This window comes from Antennarius striatus, chromosome 23 (assembly GCF_040054535.1).
Source record: "Antennarius striatus isolate MH-2024 chromosome 23, ASM4005453v1, whole genome shotgun sequence".
Classification (NCBI taxonomy): Eukaryota; Metazoa; Chordata; class Actinopteri; order Lophiiformes; family Antennariidae; genus Antennarius; species Antennarius striatus.
The window spans coordinates 11299484-11318378 of NC_090798.1; the positions used below are offsets into that span (position 1 = coordinate 11299484).

General features: G+C 43.3%; 1 protein-coding gene across 4 annotated transcripts in view; it reads left to right on the plus strand.

Moving 5' to 3' along the window:
• Positions 1 to 18606, plus strand: part of kcnip4a (potassium voltage-gated channel interacting protein 4a) — a 59009-nt gene extending 40403 nt beyond the window's left edge. For 2 of the 4 annotated variants that reach the window (XM_068307657.1, XM_068307656.1), the window contains exons 2-8: positions 10829 to 10953; positions 15303 to 15372; positions 15830 to 15900; positions 16426 to 16533; positions 16671 to 16775; positions 16873 to 16935; positions 17021 to 18606. In XM_068307657.1, coding sequence (XP_068163758.1) covers positions 10829 to 10953; positions 15303 to 15372; positions 15830 to 15900; positions 16426 to 16533; positions 16671 to 16775; positions 16873 to 16935; positions 17021 to 17068 — 590 coding nt within the window. In that variant the 3' untranslated portion in view covers positions 17069 to 18606. Of the gene's footprint in view, positions 1 to 10828; positions 10954 to 15302; positions 15373 to 15829; positions 15901 to 16425; positions 16534 to 16670; positions 16776 to 16872 lie in introns of all 4 variants that reach the window. The other 2 variants (XM_068307655.1, XM_068307654.1) reach the window with 1 other exon arrangement.
• The last annotated feature ends 289 nt before the right edge of the window (positions 18607 to 18895 follow it).

Genomic DNA, 18895 nt, shown 5'->3' on the forward strand with positions numbered 1-18895 from the left:
GTTAACCTCATTGATTATTCGTTGTTGACGTCTGACATTCATCATTAGCATGCAGGGATTCAAAAGCACTGCCCACTTTGTGGTGAGGCCCCACCCCTTTCCATATTCCATATTTTTAGTTTGTTTATAGTGGAACTTTTTTTTCCCCATGCCAGAAATTCATTCTGGGAGCTGCTTTTTCCAGCATGAATGTTTCTCCGCCTGCGCTTTCCCTTCAGGTTTTGTCTCTACCTGTATTTCCGATGCCAAGAATTCACTCTTCTTCCCCATTAAATTTTTTGTTTCAAATTAAAAAATTAAAATCGCTTGTTTTGCTCGAGTAGCAACTCAAAACCCAAAGCAATGAATTTTACAGTAATAAAAAAGCAATAAAAAAAGCAAACCATCACCCTTCAGACGTTCTAACCATCCAGATGAAACATTTCATTAATTAGATCAACAAATTCAAAGCCGTGATCAGAAATCCAGACCGCCTTGCTGTAAAGTGATATCCTCCTCCGAGCGCTGAGATACCTACACCGCTTCATTTTCACGTAAACTCAGATGTCACAAGAATTAACTCGGTGCTCATTTTGGTAACATAAATCCCGTTTTGCAGCTGTCGCCGCCGGCAATAACTCAAATGTTTGTCTTTCACTTCTTTTTTTTTTTGTGGAGCCTCTAGGGAGGATTCCGCTGAGCGTGCACGCTCTGCTTAACATTCATTCGGTCAGACGTGTTCGCAGCTGGAAGCTGCCTCGTACCATCGCACCCCTCCGCCGCCAGCCACCTGAGCAGCTCTGCCGAAAGCGTCGGGGGGATAAAGGTCTGGCATTAAAAGCTTCTGTGTGGTAAACGCTGGGGGAGACTCTCAGCTGGGCTGCAGATTTGAAATGGCATCCTTCCAGCTGAAGGAAAACGTGAGGAGGGAGTCTGGGAATAAAGTAGACTGTCTATTTACTGTAGTGTTAGCTGGCAGCATAGGGAAACAGGAAGCTTTGTTAAGATCGATTTGTTGCGGAGCGAGAGGGTCGCATCAGGTCCAGAGGGACTGCACTCTCCTACGTAAGACCCTACGATAAGATTATTACCAGCCTCTTCCTGCCACTTCCACACTTCCTCGTTGGGGTAATGGAAGAAGATCATTATTCCAGGCCTGTGTGCTTAATCACCAGCGAGGCTGGACGAGCAATGTATCAGCAGCCACTTTAAGTTTAATTATAAATGTAGCTGGACTGATGTCTGCGTGTTTTCCCACTAACTGCCCCAGGGCTAGTATTACAATTTCACTGCAGCTGGCTCACATGCAAATGCCCTCCTGGAGTTGTTTTTTTTCTGTGCAGTACAGCAGAACCTTGAGATACAAGTTTAATTCGTTCCGTGTATCCATCCGCCAACACGTGGTAAAGAACGAGAGCCGGTCTCAGTTGATGTTGTATCCATCCACCGACACGCGGTAAAGAACGAGATGCAGTCTCACTGACGTTGTATCCACCCACCAACACATGGTCAAGAACAAGATGTGGTCTCACTGATGTTGTATCCATCCACCAACACGTGGTAAAGAGCAAGATCCAGTCTCAGCTGATGTCGTATCCATCCACCAACACGTGGGAAAGAACGAGATCCGGTCTCAGTTGATGTTGTATCCATCCACCAACATGATAAAGAACGAGATGCGGTCTCACTGATGTTGTATCCATCCACCAACTACTGGTGGTGTCCTAAATCACGACTTGTATCTTGGACTTTTGCTCGTATATCAAACAGAAATATGCACAGAGCGACCGATTGTATTTCAAAAAACTTATGTCGAGTACCTTTATATCTCAAGTTACTACTGTATTCGGTAAAAAATTTCCTTTGTGTTTTTGGGTCCTGTTTGCTCAGATGTGTCATGACTTCGCAAGAAGTTCTTTCTTTGTTCCTCTCACCCATGTACTCCTGTTTTTTTTCCAGGCATGCATTTCTGCAGTCACAATGCAGTGCTATTAGCGCAGAGCGCTGAACAAAAGCCTCATAAGGTGCAGACTAATCAGTATGTCACACATTGATTAATAATTCTCTACAGTTATAAGTAGCGACAACCCCAGCCCCAACAGACAGTCACAAAGACTCAGGAAAACACCATTATCTGAATGGGGATGGGACGCCGGGTCAGTCAGGACCCTCCATTTATTACCATCAGGCAGGAGAGCAGAGGGCCTCGGCGCTGATGTCATCCGACAGAGTTCTTGTGTTCTCGCCGTCCTTGGTGAGGATTAATGGCGTGGCATTGGAGAGACTGAGCACCAGCACCGGCGGAGGCTGGCTTTGTGCAGATTGACAATATCCAGTTGTTACCGTTATACCTTTTGATTTGTCAGGGTCCAGATGAAGTCTCTGCTGATGGATGATCTCACCCCTAATGGGATTTCAATGTATTGAAATTCATGGCATTAGTTATTCAAGTAATTTGCTTCATTTTCCTGCCCCATTAAATTTTTAATGGAGTTACTTTATGGATGTCGATGTTGGGAGGATAGACTCACCGGCACTTGGTCTGATGCTGGCGTTCATGTTCCCCAGCGGATAAATCATATCCTCATGCAACACATACAACAAATTTCATAATTTTGTATTCCTGCTTGTTTTTCTGAAAACTTAATCAACCTCCATCACGCTCAATTGACTTGGACTTTACGGCTTGATGCCTCTGACATGAAATCTTGACGTGGTGTCCCATGTTCGTCTATGTGGAAGATCATATCCTAGAACCTTTTCGCTGTTCGTTAGGGTTCTGATGATTGATGAGTACATCTTGCGTTCAGGTAAACCTCGACTCATGTCGTTAATTAGTTCTAGGAGACACAACTTAAGTTGAACAACGATATTAGCCGAGGTATACCTGTGGGAGGATATATCCAGGATCATGGAGGTCTGTATTTCTCGTACAGGTATTTAAGGTGTCCTTTTTTTTTTTTCTCTTTTTTTTTTACATTAGGCCATAGACTTCATTTTGTTAAGTGCAGATGTCTGCACCTTTGCAGCGATATGAGTGTGGTATAAAGTACCTTGCATCCTTCTATGATTGATTTCTCCATTGAATCACGCATCTATGATTAAAGTTAAGTCAGCAGAAATGTTCAGCAACTCATTTGTTGTTGCCGACGAGGTCACGTAAGGTTTGTTCAGGTTTAAAAACATTACTTAAGTGTAAGTAAGCTCATCGAAACCAAAGAGGTGATTTCCATTTGGCTTTTTCGCACAATGCACACACATAGATTTGATGATGGGCTTCACCTTTGCTTTAGCATCCTAAGCTGAAGGGTGGGGGGAAGAAGGGCAAAAGAGCTAATTGGAAGTAAGAGTTATCCTGTCGATTGGAGTCAGGAAAGCAAGGACAAGTATCACTCAAGCAATCAATGCTGATGAAAACATCACAGATAATAGACTCTGATGGACGGAGGATGACTGATGCGTCCGAGCCAAGGATTTGATATGGATGATTACAGCGCTTAAGGTTCCCCTGTGGACAAAGAGAGCTGGAGGCACATTTTCCTCTTAAAGATAAATTTAATTAAATGACATGCAGACTATAGCGGCACAGGGATGAAGGAGAACGTACCGTATCTCTGAACCAATAGTGTACATAATCGTTAGCATCTTATTGAAGGATGCTTTAGTGTAGTGTCAGCTTAAAGAGCTGTGATCAAAAAAGAAAAGTACACTTCCATAAACTTTTAATCATCTTGCTCCACATAGTTTTTAAAAAAATCCAAATTAAAACCAGTTTACTCATAGCACGTCCACGACATTAATTACCCAACAAAATGAATAATAATATTGGCTTTTTAATCCAGTAACAATATTTTCTGTAACTAAGCCAAGGACATAGGATCTCATGCATAATGCAGTAGTTGCTAACAGTATAGCTAATTCCACTCATGCTTTTCTCTCAGCTGGATTGTTTAAGGCATAAATGTGTGGTCTGTTCCCAGATGAACATCTGTATATAATGAAATATCCCAACAGTCCTGGAAACTTTCTTGGCTACTGGAACATAAACACAACTGGGAAACTGGGATAGAAAGTGCTGACTTTTCTCGTGTCTTAATTTCATTAGCAGCGATTTCTATATTACACTCAAACCATTAATGACAAAGAACAAATTTTCAATTTGCACTTAGTCTAATAAAATTTTAAGTGCCATTCAGCTGCACAATCAGCCAGCCCAAAAACACAAATAATCCTACTTTATGAGCTAAAACCTGACCCAGTACATGGAACCGTCATCCAGATCACAACCAACAGGAGCGAAATAGACCAGCGCTGTTTCATTACAAAAACCAAATGAGTCCTACTGTCCTAGAAAGAACTCCACGTCACTTTTCTTGTGCATTTCTTGATTTTCCTGCTCATTCTGCTTGCAGGAGACGCCGTATTGCCCCAGTTTGGATCTTTGGTTTGTCTTTTGGCTGCAGTACAGTATAAAGAAAGATTTATGACTTTATTCTAAGGGGTTGTTTTGGGATCCCGCGTTGCTCATGTGAAATATAAACAAGAGAGAATTAAATCCATAAATCCATTAATGCTCTTTTCTGCGTGACTGGTGCCATCAGAGCTGGTTTCCAGTGACTGGAAGACGGATGACTCTTGGAAATGAATCACAAGTCACTTCCTTTTTTCCACCTTTATAATTATCAGTTGATATCATGGGAGTTGAAATGAACAGCAGACCTTTCTTTCCATTGCCAGAGCGAGTTTTTCTTTTGAGACACTTCAGACTGAAAAATGAGCGCAATTAAAAGCATCGCCTGCTCTTTCTCTTTAATTCGGGCAAACTCTCCGGCCCATGTAATGGTCATAGTGGCCCATTTTGGAGCATGAAGGCATCCAGTCTTTAGAGCTTCAGTAAGTGACCCTCATTTGATTTGAAAAGCTCTCCGCTGAAACATTTCTTCTCCTCAAACCGACTTGTTTAAACATTCTAACTGTTCTAAGTGCAGAAGCCAAAATCCAGCTAAGCAAACTGCACTAATGACAGAAGGTCTTGGCTAATGTTAGCGTGCGACTGTAGTTTCATCTCCTTTTTGCCTTCTGCAGTAGCAAACCTGAGGAGAGTAATCAAGGCTTGTTTCCAAGGCTGTTCAGTGCCTTGGACTCAAACCTGGATCTGCCTTCCATCATTGGCAGCAGAAAACAAAAACCTCCTCCAGGACGAGTGAATTCATGTCTCAGAGGGATTTAAAAATCAGGTCTGCCTCCAGAGTAGGTCTTTGTTGTTAGAGGAACCGGTCCAGTTTGGATTGACATCGTCTCCCTGTTAAGTTTTTGTCCTGACCACCACCAGGATCTGGACTCTTTAATTAACTAACACCACTGACATTACTCTCCGTATTCCAGTGTTGGGATCTTGTTTGAATGTGGGCCAACCTGGTGGAAACAAATGGCCAATCATCATTGGATTCAGCAGTCGTCCATTTGTTTTACGTCATCTAAAGTGAGTCTTGTGTTTGAAATACCGCACCGTTATTGACTCAGCTCTAGGGCTTCCAGAAACCAAACTGTAATCGGCAGATGTCCTCTGTTGGCAGCGCCGACATTCTGGATGCTGCTGTAATTTGTTTTTTTAGCACGAGAAAAGGAAAATGTATTCCTCCTCGGGTGATGCATTTTATCTTACCCCCTCAGGTGGAGCTTGAAATGTCCTGACATTTGCACTTCCGTTCACCTCTTCACACTCGTAATATGAGGAATGTTTCTAAAGTTAATGTGAGCAAAGAAAGAGGACCTGAGGCAAAAGATGCTGAGCTTGTAATATTCTTCGTTGTCTTCCGCTGTTGTTGTACACTCCCAATATCCCAGTCCGGTGTTGCAAACGGAAAGCGCTTTTGCCAAGTTATTCTCTTTGGAATATTCCAAGGCCAATAGTGTCAGTTTAGCTGTTTCATGTTGTTTTGGGAAGTGTGCCAACATTAATAAAATCCACCACTGTCCAAGCTGCCAGACCTTCCTCATCCGCCCTCCCCGTTTCTGTGTTGCTGGGTGTAATTTCAGTTAATTGCTAGCTGCCATGCGTCTGTCACATTTATCTCTATTTAGCTCAGAGACAACAGCCTGGGGAGTTAAACGCTGGAAGGACTGATGCTGTCGTCTACCCATGACCCAATAAATATTTGGCTTAAAAGCGTCCTGCCATCCATTCGTTGTAAATTCTCATATGTCAGCATTGCTTATCGATCATTTTAAGTTGTCGACGCCGACAAAGCTGTAAGATTCAGCGATTATTGATCTGCGTTTCGCAGACATTTTGTGGCAATCAGTCTCGTGACTTTAGCGAATTACAATTTCCATTTATTCATCATTAGACTCCATTTGCACAAATTGCTTTCTTCCACTGCATTTGACAGTGTGATAGCATGGTCTGCATTTACGATCTTACCTATCAGTGTTGGGATGCTGTTGTGAATTTTGCCCTTACACGGACAGAAGAAGATGCTGCCTCTGATGGCTGTCCTCTGATGAACTAGATTCTCCAATGCCAATGGTCGGTTGTCCTGAGTTATGTTGCCAGAACTTCAGGGAGGCTATATTAGGAGACAGCTCACCGTGAGATAAGATCAGGTTTGACTCTGGTTCAGGTGTTTAATCAGATCATCAGTGATTTACAAATTTAAGATGCTAATGTTAGCATTAATCCGAAGCACTCCAGGGTGACAGATCAGCTAGCGTAGACTCTTTCCAACAAAGACGTGAAGTTGTACCTCTACGTGAACATTGTTGACAGAAGAAACAGAGGATTATGGGAGGGTAAGTTTTCATTTTTGAAAGGTTTTCGTGTTACCTCCATGGAAAAATGACCTCCTTCAATTAGACGGGGGTCATCGAGTGTAACTGCCGTCTGAAGGAGTCCAGACCTCTCTCTCTCCTGCTCAACGCTGCGTCTTGTAACTCGATCACGTCGGCCGTCAAGACAAAAGTCGCCGCTCCTTTGGAGTTGTGGCCTACTTTTGCGAGTCCCGCCTCCACGGTTCTGCGAGCAGCTGGAGCCCAGATAGTGATGACATCATCTTACCTCATCACACACAAGGGGTGTGATGACAACATGTGGGGGGGGGACAATTTCACACGGATTAAATCAATTTTCCTCAATCATAGATTCAGTAATGATTTTAATTTGACTCTAATGTTGAATAAAGGGTTTTTCCATTTGCTGTATTAAATTCATTGGCCCCACTTGGACACCCCCAGGTCATTTTTCTCTGCCCAACACCCACTATCACCACAGAAAGCCAGCTCATTCATTAAACTGAAACGAAGTTATTGACCCCAGATTTATTGACATCATTGACATCGACCATCACATATTTATGAACCTCGCTTTAAAATAAACGCCTCTTTCATCAGTTGAACCATGACTGATTTTCTTTTCTTTTTGGAGGGGGGTGTATTCTTCATATCCCAGTGTTTGAGTTTCTCACAGCTTTGTCAGCTCTGTGGAGAATCAAACCTCATTCTGCTGTAAGGCTGTGGGCTACGTTCCATTTCTGATGAGCTGTAAAGGTAGCCTAGCCCAGCCGATGGACGCGAACCCTCTGGAAGCTGTTCTTTCAAGGAAGGCAAACGTCTGTCATGACTGTGTGTGCATGTAATGAATGGAATCAGATGTCTAGACTCTGCAGAGTCCTCCGTCTGCTTCTTAGAATTCTTCAGGACAACGCTGGCGATTATTCATCTCTTTATTTTTCTGTCTTCCAGGCGATCCTTTGGTTTAAACACACGAATGCCAGATCCACTTTGTCAATGAACTAAAAGGGCAAACATTAATCAGACACACGACTGCATGCTCTTTTCTTTCCTGATTAATCACCGTGTCAGTCACACTCTGCTATATTCTGCTTTACGGATCTGTTTTTATTGCCTTTAGCTTTTCACATTCCACGCTGTGCTTTCGGTTTGCACAGCATCGATTGTCTGATTTAGATTCAGTCGTAATATCTGCTCGACTGAAGCTAACTAAAGCATCGTCCTTGAGCACCAAGGCGGGTAAAGGATTGGGAACCGATGATCAGGTGGCTGAAATAGGTTTGTACCTTTTTGTCCCTGCTGAAACACAGTCCAGCAAACAAAATGGTAGAAAATTGGCAAACGGATGAGTTTTCGTTTGTTATGATTGTCACAACAACTTTCCCGATTGATTAACACCATATTTGTCCGGACATTTCATTTCTCCCACAGGATGAACCTTTTTCAATCTTGTCCGTCCTTTAAATTTTCATCTTCACCTTGTTCTGATTTCCCTCCAAAAGATAGGGTCATCAGTCACTGCTGTACATGTTTGTGCTAATTAGCAAATGTAAACAGGCTAAATAATGGCAAAGCTAATACTTGCTAACCACCAGTATGGTCATAATAGTATATTAGACGTACATCATGACATAGTGTGACACTTTGCCTGAGATTGGGATCTTAAAAATCACATCACTGTTAGCATGTTAGCATATTGACATGATCGTTAGGCTAGTTTACTACTGTTTGACCTGATCTACAGCAGCAACAACAGCCCTGAACAATGCTGCGTATCAATGAAGCAGTGTTCGCGTCTTTTCTTTGGAATTGTCTCCACGTTGTCCATTTGCCCCAGTTTGTACGCACCTCTTGTGACACCCAGCAGCCATCTTGGCGTTAGGTTACCTGCCTCTGCTACAATTTTCACCTGTGATTGCATCCTTGAAACGGCATCAAGTTGACGGACAGCTGGTTCGCAGCTCCTGCCAGTTCGTCCTAACGCCCACAGCGGCCGTCAAACCTCCTACTAAATGTTTCAGAATAGCCGGGGGCGCTAGCCGGAATGGGTTCATGGGCTTTTAGTCAAGGCTCTGAACTGGTGAGTGATTTCATACGCTCACTGCTGTTACATACAACATTACTTTACTCGTCTAACACCTAGCAAACGTTTTGCACTGACAGGATACACTTCTGTCAAGGAGCACGCTTGGCTAAAGTCGACACCTGATGAGATCTTAGGTTACCCTCTGGCATGAGGTCACGGGGGCTGTATCCTTTTCACGGCAGGTCTTTTATTCAGGTGACCCACAATTTGATAGGAGACCTGTCAATAAGTAATTTAACCCATTGAACCAGATTCAGGTGACATGATGTAACACAACCTTGAACTTGCACTGCAACACGCCTGGATTTACACGTCAATAAACACGGAACAGTCTAAAAGACTCACTCACGTAACTACAGGCAGATATCTTTATTTATGCTAAAGTTTCACAGCGGCAAAGTTAAATATTGACGTTCCAGCTTTGTCATTGTGAGTCTATTAGCGTGCTAGCATTAGCATTAAAGCCAAATCACTATTGTTCCTAAATTTGTGATCTCTGTGAGTCTGAGGTGCGGGGTTATTATGCTAAATGCTAACATGAGAATGAAAGTGATGCTAATGCTTCATCTGGTTTCATTCTTTTCTAACGAAGTGAAGTCGCTGCGATAGCTTAGAGCTAATAGAGTGCAGTTGTCCTGAAGAATCAGCTGTGACGTCACCAATCGATGTATTTAAAGATCCTCATATAGTGATGTCACCTCCTGCCCCGCCCCGACCCGCTTCTGATTGGCTGGGCATGACTGTGACGTATCTAAAAAAGAAACAGGAACTTGTTGTGGAGGCGATTCGTCTGTTTGAGTCACACTTTGCTCAGAACATCTGTTGTTGTTCTTGTTGTTTTTTCGACCAGGGGTTAAAATTGGATTTGGTGGGCGGGGCTAAACTAAAGATCCTCATGAATATGTAATATAATTAATTAGAAAGCCGTAACTTTACCCACTTTTCCAACTGGTCACTCACACTGATTGGAGGGGGCGGGGTCAGCGAAACAAAAACATCCTGTTCTTTGTAAGACCGGCGACATGGTGCTCAGCCAATCAGAGGTGGCGGTTCGTAAATGGCTGCCTTGTGCCTGCATTACCTTTAATAGACCCTCCGTCTGTTGCATGTTAAGTGTCCTCCAATGTACTGAGGCTGCTGGTTGCCACGGTAACGGTGAGACCTGATGCTATATTTCCCAGGTTACCCTCAGATTGTCCACAAGCGCGGGTTGAGAGCTCGACTCATGAAGCTCTTTCCATGCTCCACAGCTCAAAAGTCGTCCTCAAGTAATCAAAGCAAGTGGCCCCACCTCCTCCTCCTCCTCTACACGACCCCCCCCCACACACACACACACACACACACACACTGTCTCTGTGATGGTCTTTGTTGTTGTTTAAGTCACATACACTCAATATAAGATTAGTCACGCATGGTCGCTCCAGCTACTTTTCCTTTTTAGATTTTTTTTTTCACAAAACATTTCTCATTTGGAGTCGAAGTCGGAGAACGTTTGTTGTTGTCGTTTGATGTTCTTCACACGCAAATGAACTGCTACGAAAGTTTCGCTCCCATTTAGACAGAACATTTGCATCATGTTTCGATGATATTTATGATCTTCATGTAAAAATATCAGCGAACTTTTGAACTTGAGGCCTCAGCGCCGTAGCGGCAGGTTAATTATGGTCTGTCAGAAGGCGTGGCCTTCTGGCTGGAGACGCCGTGTCACGCCTCGAGGCGCTGCGAGCGAAGAGCAGACGGCGACAGCTCGGCGTCCGCTATCGTTAAAGAGTTCAGGGGTTCAGCCGCCCTGCTTCACATTGGGCGCGGCGAGGAAGAGGATGCTCTGATCCGTCTTCGGTTTAATTATGTTTGCATCCAAACAATCTGTAGCTGTCGTCCACCTTTGGAATTATAACACAAATTGTCTCACAAATACTAATTTGCTTCTCACCGATGTCTGTTCTCCTCTGACCTTTTCCCTTCTTCCTCCAGACAGCGTTGAAGATGAGCTGGAACTCTCCGCCGTCCGCCATCGCCCGGAGGGCCTGGAGCAGCTGGAAGCCCAGACGCGTTTCTCACGCAAGGAGCTGCAGATTCTTTACCGCGGCTTCAAAAACGTAAGTGACCCACCCTCAAGCCGCCTCCCCTTTTTCGTGCGTCACCCAATCATGAACATTTATCTGTGGCCGACCACAGAACATAGACATATCTGTGCATTATTTATGATGAAGATAATTAAGTCGTTTCTCAAATGCTCGGAGGAAGATGACCAAGGTCAACGTCCTCCGAGGGAGCAAATAACAATCTGACTTCATGGTCACCTCTGGCGTGAGGCATAATGAGGTAACCCAGAATTAACCCAATCCCAATTCTCTGGAGGTGGATAGCCAGTGTTATGATAGCGAAAATTCCCATGAGGCTGTGCGTTCCTGCCGAGCCGGAGCCGCGCTCCCCACAGAGCCCATCAGCCCACTTTCCACTCGAGGTGGAGTAAAATGTAAAAGTGTTTCTAATGAGGTCTTTATTTTTCTTCATGTGAAATATTCTGTCTTCGGGGAGAGAACATTGTAGAAAGACGACGTCCGGAGCGAGCAGGTATTTTTAGCAAATTTAGCAGCACGGCTTCGGGGACGGCGCTGTCCGCGTTGAATAGCGTGAAAATTACTGGAAGGACCTCAGCTTCAGTCAGCCAAAGATTTCTTGAATACATTCGTCATAACCTGTTATTTCAGGAGCTGTAAATTAGTTGCTAGGTGGCTAACGCCTGATTCTGGATGTGGATGAAACGCTTCGGCCTTTTTACATCCCACTTCAAAGCGGTGTTGTCAGTGTTCGTGTGTTCGTCCGTCCGTTCGTACGTACGTATGTACGTTAGTCCACCAACAATCTTCTCAACCGTTGCAGATAGAAAGATGAAACAAAAAGCATATTCCAGCAGCAAAGGGGATAAAAATTAGATGATGACCATAACCTTGAGAAAACTAGGTCAAGGTCAAATTTAAACTTTTTTACACTCTGGAACCGGATAAGATAGAAAGACGAGAAAGAAGACCAGTGTGAGTAAGACCGAAGATCAAAATTGGTGCTTTGATCAATGACAGTAGGTCAGAGCACTAGCTTTGATCTTTGACCTATGCAAGTACATCAGGGTAAAATTTTGAATTCTAGTTGGTTCTAGTTGTGTATTCGAGTTGGTTTATCGAATCGACTGCGACGCCGTCGACATTGTTGTCCCTACTGGATGAACTGTGTCTCGTGTATCTCCAGTCATGCTAACAGACAGCGGTGGTCATGCTAACACATTAAACTCAGATAAACGTCGTTCCTTCCAGACAGCAGCCTGCAGACGACATTGTTGTTGTTGTTGTGTGTCGTCTTGTCCCTTAAATGCTTTTAAGACCAGCCAGACGAGCAGAACCTGGCACCGTTCCCGAAAGGAGAAATTTGGCTGTTTGTCCTCGTTTTCCAGGGATTCAGAGCAAATAAAAAGTCATTAATACAGATGGCAGGATGAGGTCATCCGTCCTGACGGCAAACTAGTCGTTCATTTGTCCTGCAGCTGACTCAGACGAAGCGACACGTCCAAAATGGATCCAAAAAAAAGAATTCTCGGTCCGGCTGCTCGGGTGGAATCGGAGCAAAGGCCACTTTAAAGGAATGAGAGAATTCACTGTTCCATAAATTAAATCTCATGACCTCATATAACAGGAAATAACACAATATTGTCAGCCGTGCTTTCACGGTTCACCGTCCAGAGCGACGCTTCAGGCGTTGGATTCAGATCTCATAAATTCTCCTCCACCAGCAGCGATATCTCCGTTCACGACTTTATTTCCTTCCCCGCGCTGCTTATTGCTGCATCGCTTCACCGGGCCGCAAAAAAAAAGAGACAAAAATCATTCACAGACTGTATTTCTGATTTCATTTTCATGGATGGACAAATTCTGCCGGTGACACAAAATGAACAGGAATATGTTTCTGATGGGTCACAGGGTCTTCTTCTTCTTCTTCTTCTCCTGGATAAAGCCGTTTTCTGTTCCTTATTTCTGATGACTGAAAACACACTCAATGAAGCACATGGAGTCCACCAACACTCCATTTTTCATGAGTGTCTAAAAGTGATTTCACGTCCATAATTTACTCCTCAATCGAGCTTCGCCTGTGCAAAGTAAAATGGATTTAAATCCGTCTTTTCAACAGAATGTGACGTCAGAGTTAAATCTGACGGGACTGTAGTTCATGCATCAAGAGGACAGAATAACTTCTGAAATTTAAATTGCAGAGCATCTGATGAATGAGATGAATAAAGAAAACTTTCTCCTCACCCAGATCTACTCTGGAAACAAAGAAATGCACTGAAAACGTTTTTACTTCCCGCTTCAAAGCGGTCATGTGTTGTAATTGTCAGTGTTCGTTTGTTCGTTAGTTTGTCCGCCAAATATTTTCAGTGTGAGTAAGACCATAGATCAAAGCTAGTGCTCTGACCTACTTTCATAGATCAAAGCACTAGCTTTGATCTATTAATCCCACTCCCGCTTCATCAATGACGTTATCAGGTTGGATTTTTCTATAGATTTTGTCAAATCTCCGATTAGCCTCAGTTTTACCTTGTGTCTCAAGGTCTCAAGGACTGCCAAACACTCTGGACAGATTCGTGCTCGTTCTGTCTCCATGACAACCCAAAAATTCTTGACCTCACCAAAAATCAGTGACCAGGTCCGTGCAGCGGAGGAGGAGAGTCGGGCGAAGTCGGGTGACCCTGCTGCATCCGAGGATCGCTGCTTTTCACGTTCACGTTTCACGGCGGAGCTAACGGGAAACTCACACCAATGAAATACTGTATGTCAACTAGAATTACGAGAAAGGTTTCATTGATGCACGCAGGAGAACAAATGTCTTCTAATATCCTTTCCTCCAGCGAGATGTTCATCCTCTTCCTCTTTATATCCGCTGTGAGTTTCTTCTATAAAAAGATGTGCCTCATGTGTGAAAAAAAAAAAAACTGTACAGGTGAAGTTCTTTTCTTTTTTTTTTTTACCAATTCAATATCCTGCTGTTGGCGTGAAGCCACAAAGCGACAGAACCTGCACAACTAACTACCTTTATCACCAAGCAAGGTCACTGCCACTTCTCCCACAAAGCCTTTCTTTATTAAAGCGATGCTTCTCGGAGGCGTTGTGTAAGAGCATTCAGCTTTAGCAATGGATGCTACGAGAGGGCTACAGGAGGCTGCCTGTGATGCGACGTCTGTGGCGCATTGTATGGATGGTTTGACCATCCGTACGATTGGTCAAACCAACGAGGATGAATCGCGTCTCGCCTGTGAGCTCACAGGCATCGTCCCGTTTCAAGATTGAAATTGACGTCAAACACAAAACGTGCTGTTTGTCTGAAAATTTCGCAGCCACTGCGAGTTAAACTGGCCAGAAGTGATGTCACCGTAACAGACGTGCACCGCTAGAAGCTACCAACGACTAGGCAGACTGCAACATCCCGCGACACCCCTAAATTCAAACTTTTACCCTGACCTACTTGCGCATGTCAAAGATCAAAGCTAGCGCTCTGACTTACTGTCATTGATCAAAGTAGTAGCTTTGATCTATGGTCTTACGCTGGCCTTCTGCTTTGTCTTTCCATCTCATCCAGTTCCTGAGTGTACAAAAGTTGAAATTTGACCTTGATCTAGTTTTCTTAAGGTCAAGGTCATCATCTCATTGTCATCCCCTTTGCTGCCCGAGTCATGTGCTTTTGGTTTCATCTTTCTATCTGCAACGGTTGTAAAGATATTTGGTGGACTAACTAACGGACGGACGAACACACAAGCAATTACAATACATCACGCTTTGAAGTGGGGGGGGGGTAATCATTTACAGTAGAGATACGAGTTTAATCCGTTCCATGACTGAACTCTGAAGTTTTAAAATAACTAAAATAATTTTAATGCGTTCCAGTCTGTAAAAAGGCCCCAAACCCCTTAAATTAAATTTTTTTAAAAATTATTAACCAATAAACATGCAGACTTTACCTGTGTATAATTAATTATATATAAGTTACGTAAACAATGAAGTTAAAAAGAAACGCAAAAGTCACGAGAACACACGAGCTACGTCTTTACTTCACCAACGAGAACGAGATCCGGTCTCAATGATGTTGTATCCATCCGCCAACACGTGGTTTTCTTCAGAATCATAACTCGTATCTCAGATTTTGCTCCTATATCAAATTGACTTGTATCTCAAATCACTCGTATCTCGAGGAACTACTTTAAATGGTTATTTCTGCAGGAGTATTTACAAAAGTAAATCTTCGACACATTGGATGAGACTTTTAGCGATAACTCACACCAGGCTTAAGATCCATCTGAGGTCTCAAGTTGCAGCGTTGCTTATTTCAGTGGAGAATATTAAACCGTCTAGACTCTTTAAAAGATGACGAATGACTCGTGCAATTCCTCTTTGTCTTCCAGGAATGCCCCAGCGGAGTCGTCAACGAAGAGACTTTTAAAGACATCTACTCGCAGTTCTTCCCTCAAGGAGGTTTGTGTCGTGTTCTCAAACCCGGGAGGAGCCCAACCGCTTTTGTTTTCGTCAGCTTGTCTTACGTCTTATCTCCCGATTGTCTTCACAGTTGTAATTAAAAAAAAAAAAAAATACAAGCAAGCAGCGACTCTGAAGCCGCTTGCTGTTGGCTCTCATCATTATGCCAAGATTCCACTGATGGAAACAGAGATGAAGCATTAGGAAGCTTTGATATATCAGTTCAGAGAGGAGAAAGGCAGACCAGTAAATAAAACGGCTCACGGCACGTCGTTCTTTTATTACGAAAGAAAAAAACACTCGTCTTTCTTTGAAGCTGTTCGGAAAACTTTTCCTCAGAACTTCTTTCCTTGTAAATCTCCGATGTTGCAGGATGCGAATTCTCTTGTTATCCCAGCAGATGCTTGGTAGATTTTAATGCAACCTGTGTTTGCTCTCTCTCTCTTTCTCTCCACAGACGCCTCAACTTATGCACACTTCCTGTTCAATGCATTCGACAACGATCACAACGGCTCTGTGAGTTTCGAGGCGAGTATTTCTGCAAAGATCCGAAAAACGAACTTCAGAGAAAACGAACTTGAAGTCTTTGTGTTTGTCTGTTTGTGTGTTTGGAATGACAACGGATTCAAAAATCAGGTTTATCGTCACGTTTATAATTTTTTAAATCGCAGACTCTTTACACAGGAGGATTACGTAATCTGTGATTTTAATGTAGCTCTGTCAGTCTAGTTCAGAATCCGCCACCAGGTGATTAATATTCATGAAGGGTATATATGTGCTTATTAGGACAAAAAGACTGTCGTTACACCAAACCCAGAACTCCGCTAGCTAACGTGGAAGTTCGTTCTCCTCCAAAGTATTCCCAGAAGGCCAACCCGGATTATGAGAAGGCTAATAATTTGAATAAGGAGGCATATTGGATTTATAGCGCGCAACTACTTCTAATTAAAAACCCAACATCACACCCCTGCAGAAATATTTGGTTTGGAGTTATTGAACGTGTGCTGACGATTGTTACGTCATGTTTTTGTTATTGCTTATTTTTCCTCGCAGGATTTCGTGATGGGTCTCTCCATCCTCCTGCGGGGAACGATCCAGGAGAAACTCAACTGGGCGTTCAACCTGTACGACATCAACAAAGACGGATACATCACTAAAGAGGTGCGTCCGGCCGCACGTGTGAGGAAGACGAGGCAGTAAGACGATGGGATTGGACTCATCTCCAGATCGTGTCTAGTCACGTGTCGTGTTATTTTAAGCTTTAAACGCTTGAACTGACTTTTTTCTGCTTGTTGCAGGAAATGCTCGACATCATGAAGGCCATCTACGACATGATGGGCAAATGCACGTACCCCGTCCTCAAAGAGGAGACACCTCGGCAACACGTAGAAGTCTTCTTCCAGGCAAGTGTGTCATGTGTTACTCTAAATGTCGGTCGGAGCAAAGAAGCTTTAGAAAATCCTCTTCTTTTCTTTCATTCTCCCTTTCTGCTTCCAACAGAAGATGGATAAGAACAAAGACGGAGTGGTAACCATAGACGAGTTCATCGACTGTTGCCAAAATGTAAGCCGGATATCCCGACATCTTCTCCAGTGCCGTTGGCGCTCTGTGCTTTACCCTCATTACACTGTTGTGTGTTTGCACGCAGGATGAAAACATCATGAGATCAATGCACCTCTTTGAAAACGTTCTTTAACTCGGAGGAGGACGCCACCTTTAGCTGGGCCCAGATAACCGACTTGGACTCATACTGTGTACAGCGTGCTATGCAGGCGTTGAACGGTAGATGAAATGTTCATGACTGCGGGGGGCCACAGGTAGGAACAGGAACGCGGTGCGAACACTCTGGAACCCCTCATTTAAGAAGTATCACTTTAAAAACAAACAGGAAGAGGAAAACATCAAAGTCAAGGCGGGTTCCCGCCCTCTTACGTGCTAACGTCTTAGCCTCTGATATCTCAAACACATCGAGGTGATTCTGATCCGCTTCTATTTATTTCAATCCAGTTTAGTTACCACTGAGTGGAATCACTGTGACTTTATAGAACAAACAAACAAACAACAACGGAACAACGTCACTGGTCCAGAGTGTTCTCACCCAGACTTAGCTAACGGTTGTGGTCTCGCTCACCGTTTTGTGGGAATGAAGCCGTAGTCGTATCATTCTGATGTGTACACCATTTTCCGCACTATTAGGCGCACTTGACTATAAGATGCAGCTTCAATGAAAGACCTAGTTCAAATAGTTTTTTCATATATAAGGCGCACTGGATTATAAGGCGCACTGTCGGTTTTTGAGAAAATTAAAGACTTTTAGGTGCGCGTTATAGTCCAGAAAATACTGTACATACAGATAAGAACTCGACCAGAATCTTCTCGATTTTTATGTTTACTTGCCAACCAGAACGAGACGAGGATTGTTATGATGTCAAAGCGGACCACGGTGAGGATGGTTTGTCTACAGAAGCACACAGGTAGCTATATTTACCGTGAATGAAACATTAGACGTCTTTATCGTAAGATAAATGCTGCTTTCTGTGTATTTCATTTAACCCTTTGTATGTGTAGTAACTCCTCTTAGCCGTATGTTTGTTTCCTCTGTTTACTTTACACTGAAGGAAGTGTTGGAGGTATTTATATAGTATTACGTCATTGATTGTCAGCTGTACAGTATTAAATGAAAGTTTGCTCTCGGGTCTTTAGATTTGTTCATTATTCTGTTTTTTTTTTAACTTTTGGTTCTTAAATAACTGTAAATTTGTATTATACTCATCGTTCTTGGGTTGCTAGCTAATGCTAATCCTTATGCTAATGCACTTCCTGCTGTTTTCCCCCTCCTACATTACTTGATCCTGTGGGTGAAGTCCAGCCACCGACACCCTTTAACCCCGACTGGTTCCTGCTGTCTGTGATTAAAGCGCCGCATATAAGCTAACATAAGGCATGCTGGAAGCAAAGCATAGTCACTTCCTCTTCCTGTTCTCGGTGGAAACTACTGACAGAAGAGTCAGGACATTTCAGGACGAAGCAGGTGACTGGTTTTACTTCTTTTTCCCACTATGACCTGGATGTTGGGCATCAAACGGGTCGGGTAGGAGCCAGTTCTGGTGAGTAGCGACAGTCCTCAGTGAGACGCGTTGGATCCAACTGAAGGATAAAAGACTTTATTCTGAGCTGTATTCTTGTGTTCTTGGAAGTAATGTGTATCATTCCATTAAGAAAGTATCAAAAACCCTTTCCTCCTCAGTTTGTGTTTGTGTTCCTCACTCTTTGGTTGGCATTTTGTCAATAAATATTTAAAAAAAAACACTTCTAAATATATTTACACAACGTCCGAGTGGATTTATAAACCTGGTGGACGTCAGGAAGAATTGCTTCATTTCCTCTCCTTCCAAAAAATCAGCCAAGTCTGACAAAAATGAATAATACAAATTTAAATTGGTCGTAAATGTCAAGACATTACTCCTCACTGATGGCTCACGGTGTCTGTGTGTTTATAAGAACATTAAAACATTCTGGGCTC